Source organism: Pseudoliparis swirei, chromosome 23, assembly GCF_029220125.1.
Source record: "Pseudoliparis swirei isolate HS2019 ecotype Mariana Trench chromosome 23, NWPU_hadal_v1, whole genome shotgun sequence".
NCBI lineage: Eukaryota > Metazoa > Chordata > Actinopteri > Perciformes > Liparidae > Pseudoliparis > Pseudoliparis swirei.
This window is the reverse complement of record NC_079410.1, coordinates 17,456,250-17,471,299: the sequence shown is the minus strand read 5'-3', so window position 1 is coordinate 17,471,299 and position 15,050 is coordinate 17,456,250. Positions and strand designations below refer to the sequence as shown.

Genomic DNA, 15,050 nt, shown 5'->3' with positions numbered 1-15,050 from the left:
CTTTGGTCTTGATATGTGTCTTCCAAAGGCTCTGCTGCTGAAGCCAGACCCCAGACAGTATGTCAGGGAGTCACTGTGGTGGACAACATGGAGGACGGGGAGGAACCGCTGCTCAGTGAGTTCAGAGTGTTTCTGTCTGCGAGAGACGAGTAATTCCCGCTGTGTTTTGATTGTAAATCAGTATTAAAAGACGAACGCACATCTCTGCTTGACCAACGAGAAATTATATGAATGAGCCTGTTGATGGTGCTGTTGCCTGTGTAAGTGTTGTACGTGTGTGTGTGTGTGTGTGTGTGTGTGTGTGTTCACACGAAGCCTTTGATGTCCTGGGCTTCCCTCTCGAGGAGAAGATGAGTGTGTACAAGTTGACTGGAGGCATTATGCACTTCGGCAACATGAAGGTCAAACAGAAACCCGGAGAGGAACCAGCTGATGTGGATCTGAGGGGACAAAAGGTCCAGCGTGTTCACTCCCTCTGGCCTTTTCTCTCTATTTATCCTTTCATCGCTCTCAATCTCATGCGTATAACCAGACATTGTTGGAATATTTTAATGAATTCCTTGTCCCCTCTTCTCTCACCCACCATCAGCTCTGGGGAGCCTCAGAAGGGCATGACGCGCCCCAGGGTCAAGGTTGGCAACGAGTTATTGCAAAGACATTATTTATTGGTTGCCGTTTTTTTCCTTGCAAACAAAGACTGTGCTCGGTTACAATGCTGGATCTTGTAACGTCAGGTCAGAACCAGGACCAGTGTGTGCACTCCATCGGTGCTCCGGTGCACTACGCCGGCACTGTGAGCACAAACAACCTCCCTGGGGACGAGAGCAGTGATACCAGCAGCCGCTCAGCTGAGGACAAAGACTGGAAACAGGGAAACAAGAAGATGACTAAACCACTTATCAGCCTCTTCCGAATACTCAATGTACATGAGGAACAACAAGCACACAAGACATGCAACTCCCTCACAACATGCTCACAATCTCACGGGTGTCCTTTCACTCTGTGCACAACGGGTCAACTGAACAGGGTGATGAGCACCCTGCGGAGCACTGCTCCCCACGTCGTCCGCCGCATCGCGCCCAACGACTTCAAGAAGCCAGGTCAGCCCCTAAAATGTGCTCACTAAATCAAGAAATGTATTATTCTTGGGACACTTGGTAAGATATTCTCTGTGCACTCTCTACTTGATGTTATAAAGGTGTGACAGCCGTCTGGTCCTGCAGCAGTTAGCCTGCAACGGCGTGCTGGAGGGCAGCCGCATCTGCAAGACTCCCCAACAGACCGCAGTACCCGGAATTTAAACAAAGGTTTTCCTCCCTTCCTTTCTGTACTTATTTACATAATTACATTTTCTTTTTAAAATCTCCATGTTAAAGTCTCACATATCTGCTCTCCTAATGTCCCCGAGGTACAATCAACACGAGCATCATCCCTCAAGGATTCCTCGACAACCAGAAGGCCTCGGAGCTCCTCCTGAGTCAGTCTCAAGGTTCACTGTCATACTCAACATGTGAAGTGCAACACATTGAAAGAGATCTCTTCTTGAACAAATACACATTCATGGATTTTACTTCAGTTTTCCTCTTCCCTCCTCTTTTTACGTCTTCCATCCCCGTCTGCGTTTTCCTCTCCAGGTGTTTTTTTTCTTCCACACAGGCGTCCTGGCAAAGACCACAACCGCGCTGCAGGCTCAGCTGAGAGGAGCTCCAATGAGGGTCCAGTTCAACAAGGTGGTGGACAGAGGGTCAGCGTGTGCATGGTCCCGCTCCTCCGCTGAGACAGCTGGGTCAGAGAGATGGAGTGTGTTTTGGTCAATTAAATATCCAACAGTGTTTCTGCATTTGTGTGTCTGTGTGTGTGTGTGTGTGTGTGTGTGAGAGTGATGCAGAATTGCATTGATGGCCATCCAGTGCAACATGAGGAAGTTCCTTCAGTTACGCTACTGGGGATGGTGGAAACTCTACACTAAGGTAAAATGCCGAAAATGTTCCCTCTGGACAAATGAGAAGTTATCATCATCATCATCATCATCATCATCTTTCCTGCCTTGCCCCTCCAGCTGAAGCCCCTGCTGATGGAGACCTTAAAGGCCAAGGAAGAGGAGCAGGAGAAGGTGAAGAGGCTGGACTCTGGAGGACAAGATCAAAGATCTGGAGGGGAAGATGATCACTCTGTCACAAGAGAAGAACGACTTCAGCACACACGATTATACACATATAGATGATTTTACCACAACACCAAGTTAATGTCCCTTCTTATAGAAAGTATTGTTGTCTATTGTCAAATCTTTATGTACAGGAAAAAAAAAATACGAGGTTGAAATACTTCTTCTGGCTCATATCAAGCAGCCAGAGACCGCTGCTTCTCTCGCTTGTTTGTTATTTTTTGGTGTGAAGGCTCACAGGAACCTTTCTCCAGTTTCTGCCTCTCGTGTATTAACACTACATGTGAGTCGCGGAGCTTTTCTGAAAAATAAACACAACCTCTGAAAAGCCTAGAAGCTGGTTTAACAACACTGACTGCTGGTCTGAAGGTATTTTCAGAATCCTTAAAAACACTTCTAACTACCTCAAAGGTTAAAAGAGTTTCACTGCAAACATATATACATATAACAACTATTTCAAAAGAATAATTTCTCATGTCAGACCACTGTTTCCAAATCAAAACAAAGATGGTACCGTAGCAGGAAATAATATGTCTGTGCTCAATTAGCATGAAATGAAAAGTTGTAACATCAGTTATATTGATCAGGCATAATAGTATTTAATATTTTCATACAAAATGTGTTAGCTCTTGTTACATCTATTCTCAAGACAGAGCCATTGATGTACGTTTCCTCTGTCATTGCACCTGTATACTTATGAACACACACACACACCTCATTCAAGTCCTACATACAGCAAATCGAGGACACCGTGAGTGGGAGTGGGGATTCTGGATTTAAAAAGTCAAATTTTTCCAATCCATGATTTTCATTTTGGGAGACTTTCAATGCTACTTGGATGACATTAGAGCCTCAAACATAAAAAAAAAAAAGTGTCAATCGGAAAAATGTGAGGGAAGTTACGTTAAATAAAATAGCCTGGAACAACACATGGAGTGTGCGTCTCTCTAAAAGGAAGTTGCTCTCACCAACAAGCAACCACATCCATCACCAGGCGCACGAGGTCCCTGCTGAGCTTCTCTGGGCTCGGTGTGCGGGTCCAGTCCCTCTCATCGACCCCCAGAGGAAAGCTCTGTGAAACCCACTCAGTCTCAGGCATGTCGTACCAAGCGTCCAGAGGACAAAATGAGCGATTAGCCGGTGAGCGCGGCAGCATCGAGCCGGGTAGATATCGGAAGAGGCCATGCTGGGCTCACATCCATCAGGAGGCCAGAAACAAGCCTCCACATGGAGGCCAACTGCTCTGTGGCTGGTTTGGTTTCATAGACTGCTGCACCGCCCCCTAGTGGAACAGATCTGCTCATGCAGGTTTTGAAGGTTTCTCCTCTTCCTTGAGATCACCCTCGAATTAAATCTGGGATGATGTAAAACATAGTTTTTTAGATTTAAATAAATAACTAACACAAAACACGAAGAGAGCTTTTAGAGCGTATAACGGGCCCCTGCGTGTTTCCTTTATTAATGCATCAGTCAAAGCATGAGACAAGAACAAACGGCATCTCATACATCAACATGGAATTTATTTGTCATTTTAGTTTCAGATGAACGTTTCACATTTTGTACAAAATCATTAGAAAATGCCCGCCGACCCCCCCGTCGTTTCGTGGCTTCAGACACCCAAAGGATTAAATGGGGAATCATGCAGCTTCCCGGTCCAGTCGGTGAGGCTCGGCCCGAGCTCCAGATCCAGAGAACTAAAACCCACAGTTCACTCGCTACCCCGGAGAGACGAAGCTCTTCGGTCACAACCCGACGGAGCGCTGACGGCCGCGGAGCGCCGCTTCCTTCCTCCCTCGACTGGTCCTCACTACCCACACACACTCGTCTTCGATGTCTGGACTAAGTACCACGTCAACAACACCGTGCATGCTTTCTTACGCACGACACATCGTTGGCCATGATCGGTTACGTAGATTTAAGAAAAGATCAGTTTCGAATCGGAGTAAAAAAAAAAAAAAATCAAACAATGACTGCGGGCCTGAGAATGGGAGGGAGAGGAGGTCAAGGTTCACTGAGCCTCTGTATGGATGAGGTGAAAGTGGGAGGAGAGGAAGGAGGGGGGGGGGGGGACAAGTGGAGGGTAATTACTCAAGTGTTTTGCTTACGTACATGCCCAGCACACACACACACACAAACGAGGCCTCAGCATGAGCGCACTCTCAAAAACGCAAACACCTCAGCCGAAGGCTTCCAAATCATTCTTTGGAGGTTAAACTTGAGCGACGCTACACTTGTACGCGCAAGAGGGGGAAAAAAAGAAGATGGTACACACCGTCGATAAATATCCGACAACTGAAAATAGATTTAATTAAGCCAATGCAAAGAGATCCCCCTCAGCACGGCGCCAGGGCAGAGAGGCACTAACACAAACACCTTCATGGTACGCAGGGCTCGTGTCCGTGTGTCTTAAAGTGAAGACACAGCTACATTTGTTTTCTCTTATCAACTGTTCAACACACACACACACACACTCACACTGGAGCATGTTATTAGCAGTTGGCACATGTACATGCAAAGCGTCAGTTTGGCCTGCGCAGGCAAACCGAGAGAAAAGGGGAGCTGAGGAAGAGGAGGAAGGGGTGAGATGGGGGGGGGGCATGTATGTGAATGGACAAACAGACTGACAGACAGGCTCGTGTGTCATATGTTCATATAGCAGCACCAGAGGAGCCCTCTGATTGGTTGGTACGAACTCAGTCAGTTTCAAGGATGAGCGGCGGCTGCTCGTTCTCTTCCTCCAGGCACAAGTCGTTGAGGTCGTCGTCGAGCCCGGCCCCTCCCACGGCGCCCTGCTCTTCACAGTAACCTAGGGAAACAAGAGGTCGAAGGTCCCATATTTATTTTATATATTTATTATATATATATATATATATAGAGTCATGAAGTCATAAAGATGACAAATGAGTAAAAGTGTTATTTCTCTGAATAAATAACTTCTTAATTACTCAAGATTACCAATTCCCTACAATTACATCATCCTTTACAAAACTAAGTAGAACATTTGAGAGACATACCTTTAGGGACAGCGGCACTGTAGGTCGGGGCCACAAGTGGGCGGTCATGTGACTGCTCCAGGATCTCATTGGCTGGCTCAGCCCTGCCATCTAACCTGAGGAGTCAGGAATAGAAACTCTCAGTCCAACTCTCCAAACTTCAGGCTGTTGGTCGTGTGAAAACTTCCGATGATGTGTTCAGTGACCCGCTCGTCGTCGCTCTACATCTGCCACATTCGTTCTGTATTCACTCTGTGTGTGTGTGTGTGTGTTACCTGTGCTGCTTCATAAGTGTGCACTCCCCTCCCTCTTGTGGATCCAGGTTGTACAGATACAGGTAACCATCAGCCGCTGCCACCAACAACCGAGGAATCTTCTGGATGCTGATTTGAAACAAAGAAAAACAGAGTTTCACATCTACGTCAGCTCCACCTCTTGAAGAAGAGCCTTCAGCTCCCACGGCTCGTACGTCGGGGTCGTTATGCAGCGGACGAAACTATCCGCTGCATGAAGTAATTATCAGCAGCACCGTCTCGTTAAATGGCTCCATCACAGCCTGATGTAGCACCAAAGGGATCCGGATGCCTTCAAGGTCATTAAAAATGTGCCGTTCTAAACCGTGTCGGGTGACATCTTCATATGTAATAGGAGCAGCTACTCTGGTCATCGGGAGGAGGACTGCGCTGGATTTTAAACACCACAGGTGATCGATTCAACAGACCTCTCAGGGTCAACATTATCTCAGTGACCAAAACACAAAGAACACGTCACTGGTGACCTCGGTGTTTCTCCATGAAGAGGGACTGAAGGGCATCGAGTCCTCCCGATTCCACTTTCACGGCACGTTTCAAAAAAGGTAGGACCCCTACAACCACGACAACAAACAAAACCAGCGCCGCATGTGTACATCCATGCGTGTGCATACTCACACAGCTAAGGCACAGATGTTCTTATGTCCACAGAAAGGCAGACGCACGGTGGCGAAGGCTCGCCCCTGGGTGAACATTTCCGTAACCTGAGAGGGCAGGTAGGTGGTGGACGCCATCAGCACCTTGCCCAGGTAGCCTCCCCATGTGGTGGGCTCCTCTGCTGGCCTACACACAGAATATGAGAAGCCTCGGTTACTCTGAGGAGCATAAAGCTCATCCACAGCCCTCAGAAGATTTTTTTTTTAAAAGGGCTGACTTAATATGACAGTCCAAAAGGTACGTACACATACTTCTCCTTCTGCGTCTCTAATTTGAAGATGTGGACCGTCTCCGTGTTGCTGGAGGCCGACAGGTACAGGCCTTCCATGCTGAACGCCAACGAGCAGATGCTCACACACCTGAGACAAGAAACCCCGCAGGTAGGGGAAGCAGAAGGATGAGAGTCCGTCGCAGTCAAAAAAAGAGCTTTCATTTCTGAAGTGCAGTCAGACATCGAGCCGCCTACCTCTTGACTCCTCTTCGAAACTCGAAGAGCTTCTGCCCCTCCGGGATGGAGAAGACACGAATGACGGTGCCCTGGGAGGAAGCGAGAGACACAAAAGACGCAGAGGATGAGAGAGCTCGGAGGCAACGGCAGCGATCCGTGTTTGCATCGGGCGGCAAACAAAGCCGCGGACGAGCCACAGAGACGTCGGGCCGATGCGCTTCAGTCAGCGCCGTACCTTCTCCGAGGCCGTGGCCAGCTTGGTTCCACTGGCATCGAAAGCCAGCGCCGCTAACGGGTTGTCGTGGGCTGGAATCATGTTAGCCGCTCGCTGGAGAACACACACGGACACTAGTTAGAGAAGCGCCACTTCAGATGAGACACAAATGAATAAGAACGGCGGGTATCAGCTGGGGCTGATGTCAAGAAGCACTGGCTGACAGAATCTCATGAGATGAGTTAGATTTCATTTCAGTGTCTTTTATAGAATGACAAACAATAAACACTCTACAAGTTAATGAGAAACAGCAGCTCAGCTATACATGCAACTTGTGTTTGTGTGAAATGAGTTGTCTGCACAGGACATGCGATTAAAGGAGCTTTTATTGAAGAGGCAGAGGGCGCTACACCTACCAGGTTGACCGTGTCAAACACCTGGACTTCTCCTATCGTGGCACTGCCTGGGTACGCCAGGTAACAGTTATCATTGCTGATGGAAAGGGCGCACAATCCTGGAACAGACACCAGCACAAATACAAACGGATTAACAAGAGGAAGACGAAGAAAAAGATAAATCAGACTCCACATGCATCTGAACTTGACAATAAGTGACACTACTTGTATGTTTATAATAGTTCTGACAGCGTGAGCAGGTTTTTTGTTCAGGGGTTGTATTAAATAGAACAATATCACAAAAGTAACTCAGACTGCAGTGGCAGCTTCTTTTTTTTGCCGTTAGGGAAACAGCAAACAAAATGGAGTTGATTGTGAACGAATAATAAACTTAGAAATGTGAAAGAGAAACCAAAACTTGAGGGAAGTCTCATCCCTGGTTTCAGTCTGAGCCCTTAATATACTGGGAGGGAAAGACACTCTTCTCCAGTATTCTTTGTTTATTTTACTGACGTGTACCACACACACTTTACCCAATACACACAGACTGTTGCTCTTCATTCTTCACACTCACCTGAATGGTTGGGCGGAGTTTCTCTGATGGTGTGCAGCACCTTCATGTCTCGGATGTTGTGAATGTAAAGTGACTCCTCCAGACACACGATCAGCCTCTGCAGAGGAACCAAAAAAAACTAAACATTAACAACATGTCGGTCAAAGGCAAACACCAATTAGACAACATGGCATCTGTGACAGCGTGAGACAGAACGTCTGACCGGCTCTTCTTCGCTCCCGCCCTCCTACCTGTCGGTTGAGCTTGACGGCCAGGATGGTGTTGGAGTAGGAGTAGTTGCAGATCTCGGTTCCCTTCTTGAAGTGGCATACTTTGAGCTTCCTGGGGGCCTTCAGGCTGACGATGGCCACCAGGCTGCTGGAGAAGAGACGCTCCACGATGCACACGTCCTCCGTGTCCGCTGCAGGGATGAACACAGAGCACCACAACGTTCACTCGGTGACACGCGGCCACCTTTCACGAGCTGCCGCTCTGCGACCCGGACAATTATAAAAAAAGGGGAAATAAATGATGCAAATGAAAGCGTCACGTTATACCACGTTTGGGTGTTTTATTGGTCCTGAACACACCGACATAACTCACAGCACACTATGCACGTTCGTTAAACAGTGAGCAAAAGATGGGTTGATGAATTATAGATTTAAAAAAACCTAATGGCTCAAAACACTCGACCATACAACTCGAGTCTCCTGCTGCTCGATTTACATTATTCACTTAAATCGAACAGGATGATCAGAAGGCACAGGTCGGCGCTCTACACACACATGCGTAATAGGACCGCTGCAGAGAATAAATCATAATGTAAAATGATGTAAATCCAATAACGAGGAGGACGCTTGATGTTGTGGTGCATGTGGGTGGGAACAGCGCTGTGAAAACATCATTTAAAGTGATAGCAACGCTCTACATGGTGCAGTGATCGTGTCTGAATTGAGCCTGACACAGAGTCAATCATAGGACTGCACAATAATATAAACACAATAGTGATAGTGACTGGAGAACAACAACTTTAAACCCATAACACCAGGAGGCTGTACTTTAGTCTGAGGGAACTGGAGGTGGACAATACTTACGACATTCATAAATATGCTCCAGTTTGTCCACAGAGGACAGGGAGAAGAACTTGTACCCTGATTTGGTGCCAACAGCTAAGGACCTACATCAATAACAGAAACAGAGGCATTGAACAACACACACACACACACAAACACACAGTCATTGCAGCTCGCGGAGGCCTTTTAAAGTGCTTTCCACTGCGGGGCTCACTGACACTGCAGTGGTCTCCTCTCCCTGCCTGCAATAAATACAGCGACGCAGTTCGTGGCCGTCGCAGCGTCATCACACGGAGCGCGAGTCCCACGGCAATAACAGGCGCTCGCGCCCCAAAAACATAAAAGAATGACACACACTTCCGTGTAGTGTTTCTCCTCCACGACTGTATATATTAATCCTAACCGCCGTCACGTGACACCCCGCCTACATGTGTGTTGTGGCTAAAGTTAGCCTCGGACAACACAGCATCGTGTCAGCTAAAGGAAGCTATGTGCGCGTGACGGGACGTTATTCTGGCGTCGACGGGGCCGCTAAAGGAGCCAGCTCCCGTGAAGCGGGCTGGTAGTCTCGTCTCACACGGGACGAGACTACCGGCCCGCTTCACGCCGAGCCCCCGTCCACACACTGAGCTAACGGCCGCTAGCTGGACGGCGCAGGCCGTCCGCTCCCGCGGGCCTGTCTTACGTGTTGTCCTGGTTGAAGTTGGCGAAGAGAAGCTGGCTTCCGCCAGCATCCCCGCTTTGACTGGCCAAGTTCATGGGCTCGACATGTAACGCTGCGGTAGAAATAGCAGCAGCTGGGCTGGGATTGGGACGACGATACGAGCAAGAAGTGTGCGGCTTTCAGGGAGCCATCTCTCTTTTCTGGCCCCGCTGTAGGGATTGTTGTTGTTTTCACAGGGGCTGTTGCTTCCCCGTACTGCGCATGCGCCGAGCACGCAGCGTGCAGCTCCTTTAAAGAGCCAGGACAGTTTTGTCCAGTGCAGCGGGCCGGTGAGGATACGTGTGATCACGGACGGCGGAGACCGACCGTAGTCGGTGTTTTTGTCCGTTGTCTCGGCTCCACAGGCGGGAGTGTCAGCAGGAGCAAACACGGCTCTCCTGGGAACACTCTGCAGCGACGACTCGGGATTTGACGGAACAGCGCCACCCATCGTCAATATGCGCAAACAACATGTGAAAAGAAGGAGCGAGATGTACACAGTCCACTTCGATCGATAGGCTATGTTAATTATATTTATTCATCATATCAGTGACAATACAAATTCGAGCTCCTATCTTCTCTTAACTCCATTTTAAATTGGAATATTATTGTTTTATTCAGTTTCTAATATTTGTAATACATTTAATTTGTAAAGTTGCTCTTTACTTTACACGGCTTAGAAAAAAGTATCTTTATTCCAAAAATATCTCTTACCTCCTCTAAACATTTTTAATTCGTCCATGTTTGAATAAAAAAAGTAAGTATTTTAATATGATATCATTATAACTAAATATTAAGACAAAAGGTCATGCTGCTCAACATTTGGTGATCTAAATATATCAAAGTCAAAGTCAAAGTCAGTTTTATTTGTCAATTTTCCATATGTGCAAACATACAGAAGATCGAAATTGCGTTTCTCTTCTGTCCAACATAAAGTGAATTGTGCAACATATAGACAACATAGAGTGCAAAAATAGTAAAAAACATGTAAACATATAGACAACATAGAGTGCATAGACAACATAAAGTGCAAAAATAGTAAAAAAACATGTAAACATATAGACAACATAAATTGTGCTAGCAGCATTCAGACATGTGAGTCTGAAAGAGGACGGAGTGGGAGGATGGGGAGAGAGTTCAGCTTCCTGACAGCCTGGTGGATGAAGCTGTTGGACAGCCTGGCGGTGTGAGCCCGGAGGCTCCGGTACCTCCTCCCAGAGGGCAGGAGGCTGAAGAGACCGTGTGAGGGGTGGCAGGGGTCATATGTTTTATATGAATTAACTAAACGCTACTGTAAACTTGCTGGTTTCCTTCTGTGGATTTTGTGTCAATGCTAAACATAACAGTTGAACACGTTGTCACTTTTTATATTGCACTGCTTACTTGAATTACTTATGATATTACTTATGATATTACTTATGGTATTGCTTATGGTATTTTTGTAGTTTGGCTTTCTTGAAGAAATGTTACTGTCTTGATCCTTGTTGTTCTGAGTTTGTACTCATGGTTGATGCCCTTAACGTAATTCTGCTAAGTGACATGTACTGTGATGTAATACTGAGGTATAAGGAATTTCCATTAAAACAGCGCATCCTCGTACTTTTGAATCTACTGATTCATATTCTATGAAAAAAGGGTCAATTACATTTACACACACATACACACGCACACACACAGACAGTTGGGATGATGAGAAGGAAACGGTTGGTGATTTGATGTCCACTGTATAATTGTGGGTGTGAGTCACAGTTTCTGTCTCCTACTTGCTTCATTGTTCTTTCAGCTGTATGTCTGAACATGTCAAAGTAATTGTGAGGATACAAATTCCATAAAACCATAAAGCAGAACCAGACTCTGCAGACAGCGGCTCACCCTGTGTGAGGATCTACACGAATACAAAGAGGGAAATAAATCTAGATTAAATATTAACAACGGTGAGAAAACTGCTCAACTGCCCGAGGAGGAGAAAGAAAATCCACCACATTCAACTTTTAGCCAGTGGTGGAAGACGTATTCACATCTTTTACTCACTCCTGTATTCAAAATGATCATTTAGTAAAATATCCTTGTGACGCTATAAAGTACCAAGAGTAAAAGTTTATGCAGAATGGCCCATTTCACAATGACATATAAATGATGAAAACATAATCATTTCATGGATGATTATTTTAATGTATACTGCTGTCTTGCTAAAGCTATAATTACACATCTTCATGTATTAGTCCATTTTTTATTTGTATACATAATCTAAATCTGCAGAGTTGATGTTGCCAGAGTAAAAAGTACAATATTTGTCTCTAAAATGCAGTTGAGTAGAAGTATAACTGAGCATGAAATGGTCTAAGAACTTGAATAAAGGTAGTTTGAGTTCTATAGCTTTCAGCCTCATGAAGGCCTCCGTGGTCCAAAACAACGATGATGTCACTTTCACCAAATGTTACACAAGTTCAGTCACTGAATGTCAAAGTAAAGAATTCTCTGACTGATCAACCTGAGTGTCTGTGATCTTTTATTAAAGCACTATGAAGCAGAACAGACGGGTATTAAAGGGCATCACAGACACCGATATTGTGACATGTTCCTTTACAGTTTTTTTCGTTTGCTAAACGACAGCGGGCACAACTGGAGTCACATGTGCAAAACTCTAACCACAGTCTGCACTACCAACAGTCACCTGAGCTAAACAGTTCACATCACCTGCAAAACTCATTCCAAGCAACACAACTCTGAACACATGGCTCAAAACACGCTCAGTGCAGCCAAACACTCTGCACAGCCCTCACTGAGATAACACACACTGTCACTCAGAACACACTGAGGTAACACACACTGTCACTCAGAACACACTGAGGTAACACACACTGTCACTCAGAGCACACAGAGTAAAAACACGAGCATCAAACACCAATACAGAAAATACTAACTTTTCATCTTTACAGTTTGAACAATTTCAGTGACTTCAAACAAAGTCATATTTTCTTCAAAGAAAAGAGTGACATTCTTTCACATGATTTATTAAATTTTTTAAAACATAACAATTCTTTAAGGTAAATGAAAATTAGCAGTTTGCTTCAATAGTCTGTAGTAATTTACGGAATTACAGTAATGAGAAAAAAAAGGTAGAAACTAAAAGTACATTCTGTAATTCTAACAAATAATTGAGGGGCTAATCCTGCCTCTCTCTAGCATCAGGCCACATGTTGTCATCAACATCACATCTAATGTTCTCTCTTGCCACCTGGGGAAGAACCTTCTGGAGGGCCTGATCCATCCCTGGCAGTCCTCTGGACTCGTGTCCTCACATCCGGCACGCATGGCTTCCAAAATTGACATTTGGTCATGTGGGTGGTGACCAAACACTTGGTTCACGACATTACATTACATGGTCTACAAGTGGAGCCCTTATTTCATCTGGAATAACAGCTCTTTGTCTTCCTCCACGCATCCCCCTCTCCCTGCCACCCTTCTCCCTCCACGAACCCGTCTTCCTTGTTCCATTTCCAAAATGAGTCTTTCTGAGCTCTACCTATATATATATATATATATATGTGTGTGTGTGTGTTCACTAACAAGTCTAAAACAAGACACCTGCTTAGCCTTTCAGCTGAAATTGCAATCCGCAGTGTTTGAAAGGCACAAGGCTTAAATGTATTCCGTTTTGAATGTGTGGTTCACAGTTTTGACAGCAGTGTGTTAGCATTTGAACAAAGTGCTGTAAATCCACAGTGTTGTGCAGGTTGTGGTTAAAGTCATGGGATAAGTGTTAGAGTTTTGAAAACTGTGTTCAAGCAATGAAAAACAAACTAGAGTTTGGTCCACATGAACTGCTGCTGTGCAGACTGTAGTTAGAGTTTTGCTCATGTGACTCCAGTTGTGCCCGCTGTCGTTTAGCAAACGAAAAAAACTGTAAGGGCGCAGTGACCCGTCTGGGACTCAGGCGGTTCTTTGTTGGCTCCTGTGTGTGTGTGTGTGTGTGTGTGTGGTCGTGACCCAGCTGCGTCCTTTGGTCCAGTTTACTGTTGTCAGAGGTCTCTACACACCGTGTCCTGGCCTTTGGTTTACACAAGCCGCGGCCTCCAAATAAACATGGTGGATGGAGGGGCGGGGCCAGGGTTTGTGAAATAGAGAGAAAAGCTGCACTTCCAGCTCGAAGGAAAAATAGTTCATTTTTTTGGGATGAAAATGATGTGCACAGAAAATATGTTTCTCATTGGAGCAACACACACATATACTGTGACACAAATCAGGAATATATGTACTTTATGTTTATGTTATGGCTTTAATAGGAAGTCATTCTGCTCTCACGGGTTTGAACGCGATCACTTTAATCTATATTTAATCTATTTAGACATTAGTGTGTTGGGAATAATGAGATGTAGAAATATACAAACATGCTTCTCTGAATCTGGAAACTTGTTTTGATGTGTGTGTGTGTGTGTGTGTGTGTTTGTCTGTGTGTGTGTGTGTTTGTCTGTGTGTGTGTGTCTCTGTGTGTGTGTGTGTGTCTCTGTGTGTGTGTGTGTCTCTCTCTCTCTGTGTGTCTCTGCATGTGTGTGTTTCTCTCTCTCTCTGTGTGTGTGTGTGTCTCTCTCTGTGTGTGTGTGTCTCTCTCTGTGTGTGTCTGTATGTGTGTTTGTGTGTGTCTCTCTTGTGTGTCTGTGTGTGTGTGTCTCTCTTGTGTGTCTGTGTATCTCTGTGTGTGTCTGTGTGTGTGTCTCTCTCGTGTGTGTCTGTGTGTGTGTCTCTCTCGTGTGTGTCTGTGTATCTCTGTGTGTGTCTGTGTGTGTGTCTGTGTGTCTCTGCATGTGTGTGTGTGTGTGTGTGTTTGCATAATCTATCTGTTATGTCTCACACAGCTGCTGCACAGTGCCTCAAAGGGCCTCTGCTGGGGACACAGTTATTGTTGGGTAATATTTAATTTTCTATCCAGTGTGAGTGTGTGTGTGTGTGTGTGTGTGTGTGTGTGTGTGTGTGTGTGTGTGGGAGGCGAGAGTGGATCTGAGAAATTACACTTAGTGAGAGAGTTACCATATTAGTTGAAACCTCAATAAACATCCGTTTGCCTCAAATCCTCTGGACCCTTTGACACATTAAATCATTTACTTTTTTATGTTGAGGCTTTAGCTGCTTTATTTTATATATTGGTTTGAGGATGTGTTGGATTGCTACTTCATTTTTTTGCTGTGGAAATATCGGGCTGTTATGATAGTTGGATGGGAACTTTCCGACAAGAACAAAACATCCTGTTTGAGGGGATTTTAAAGGCTGAAACATTGTATTATATTAAGTTATTTACATTTCACTGTTAGGCCAATAACTAATTAAAGGACTGTTTGTTCCTGCTGTCTGTCGCAAGCAGGGAATTTAGGAAAATACAAATCAGTGGTGCAAAAAGTATTCAGATCCTTTACTTATTTAAAAGTATATGAATGTAAGAAAAACACACGATAACAAGACCTTCATTAAACTGAATAAACGTAGTCATTTTCCAGCACTGGATGAAATCAGTCAACAGTTGACAGCAAAATCAAATACGAAA

The 15,050-nt window shown here is 45.3% G+C and overlaps 1 protein-coding gene and 1 long non-coding RNA gene across 4 annotated transcripts; one reads left to right on the top strand and one right to left on the bottom strand.

Moving 5' to 3' along the window:
- Nucleotides 1–397: 397 nt before the first annotated feature.
- On the top strand, nucleotides 398–2,627 carry LOC130188996 (uncharacterized). Of its 2 annotated transcripts, XR_008830687.1 has the most exons (5): nucleotides 398–1,100; nucleotides 1,199–1,307; nucleotides 1,409–1,730; nucleotides 1,889–1,970; nucleotides 2,060–2,627. It is a non-coding gene; the product is annotated as an uncharacterized LOC130188996 (long non-coding RNA). The 2 variants fall into 2 exon arrangements; XR_008830686.1 differs by having other exon boundaries at nucleotides 1,409–1,970.
- A 1,035-nt stretch (nucleotides 2,628–3,662) lies between these two features.
- wipi2 (WD repeat domain, phosphoinositide interacting 2) lies at nucleotides 3,663–9,894 on the bottom strand. 2 transcript variants are annotated; one of them, XM_056407810.1, is made up of 12 exons: nucleotides 9,494–9,894; nucleotides 8,830–8,912; nucleotides 7,987–8,156; nucleotides 7,757–7,853; nucleotides 7,204–7,301; nucleotides 6,809–6,901; nucleotides 6,592–6,662; nucleotides 6,371–6,484; nucleotides 6,087–6,251; nucleotides 5,433–5,540; nucleotides 5,179–5,273; nucleotides 3,663–4,970 (listed from the first exon to the last, which is right to left on the bottom strand). In XM_056407810.1, the coding sequence occupies exons 1-12, from the start codon at nucleotides 9,565–9,567 to the stop codon at nucleotides 4,858–4,860; spliced, it is 1,281 nt and encodes a 426-aa protein (XP_056263785.1). In that variant the 5' UTR covers nucleotides 9,568–9,894; the 3' UTR covers nucleotides 3,663–4,857. The 2 variants fall into 2 exon arrangements, with proteins under 2 accessions (XP_056263785.1, XP_056263786.1); XM_056407811.1 differs by having other exon boundaries at nucleotides 6,377–6,484; nucleotides 9,494–9,893.
- Between the last annotated feature and the right edge of the window lie 5,156 nt (nucleotides 9,895–15,050).

Coding starts and splice junctions, on each gene's coding strand:
- wipi2 (XM_056407810.1), bottom strand. CDS start 9,567: ATGAACTTGGCCAGTCAAAGCGGGGATGCTGGCGGAAGCCAGCTTCTC. Junction 6,902..7,203: donor TGTTTGACACGGTCAACCTG/GTAGGTGTAGCG, acceptor TGTGTTCTCCAG/CGAGCGGCTAACATGATTCC. Junction 5,274..5,432: donor ACACTTATGAAGCAGCACAG/GTAACACACACA, acceptor CTGACTCCTCAG/GTTAGATGGCAGGGCTGAGC.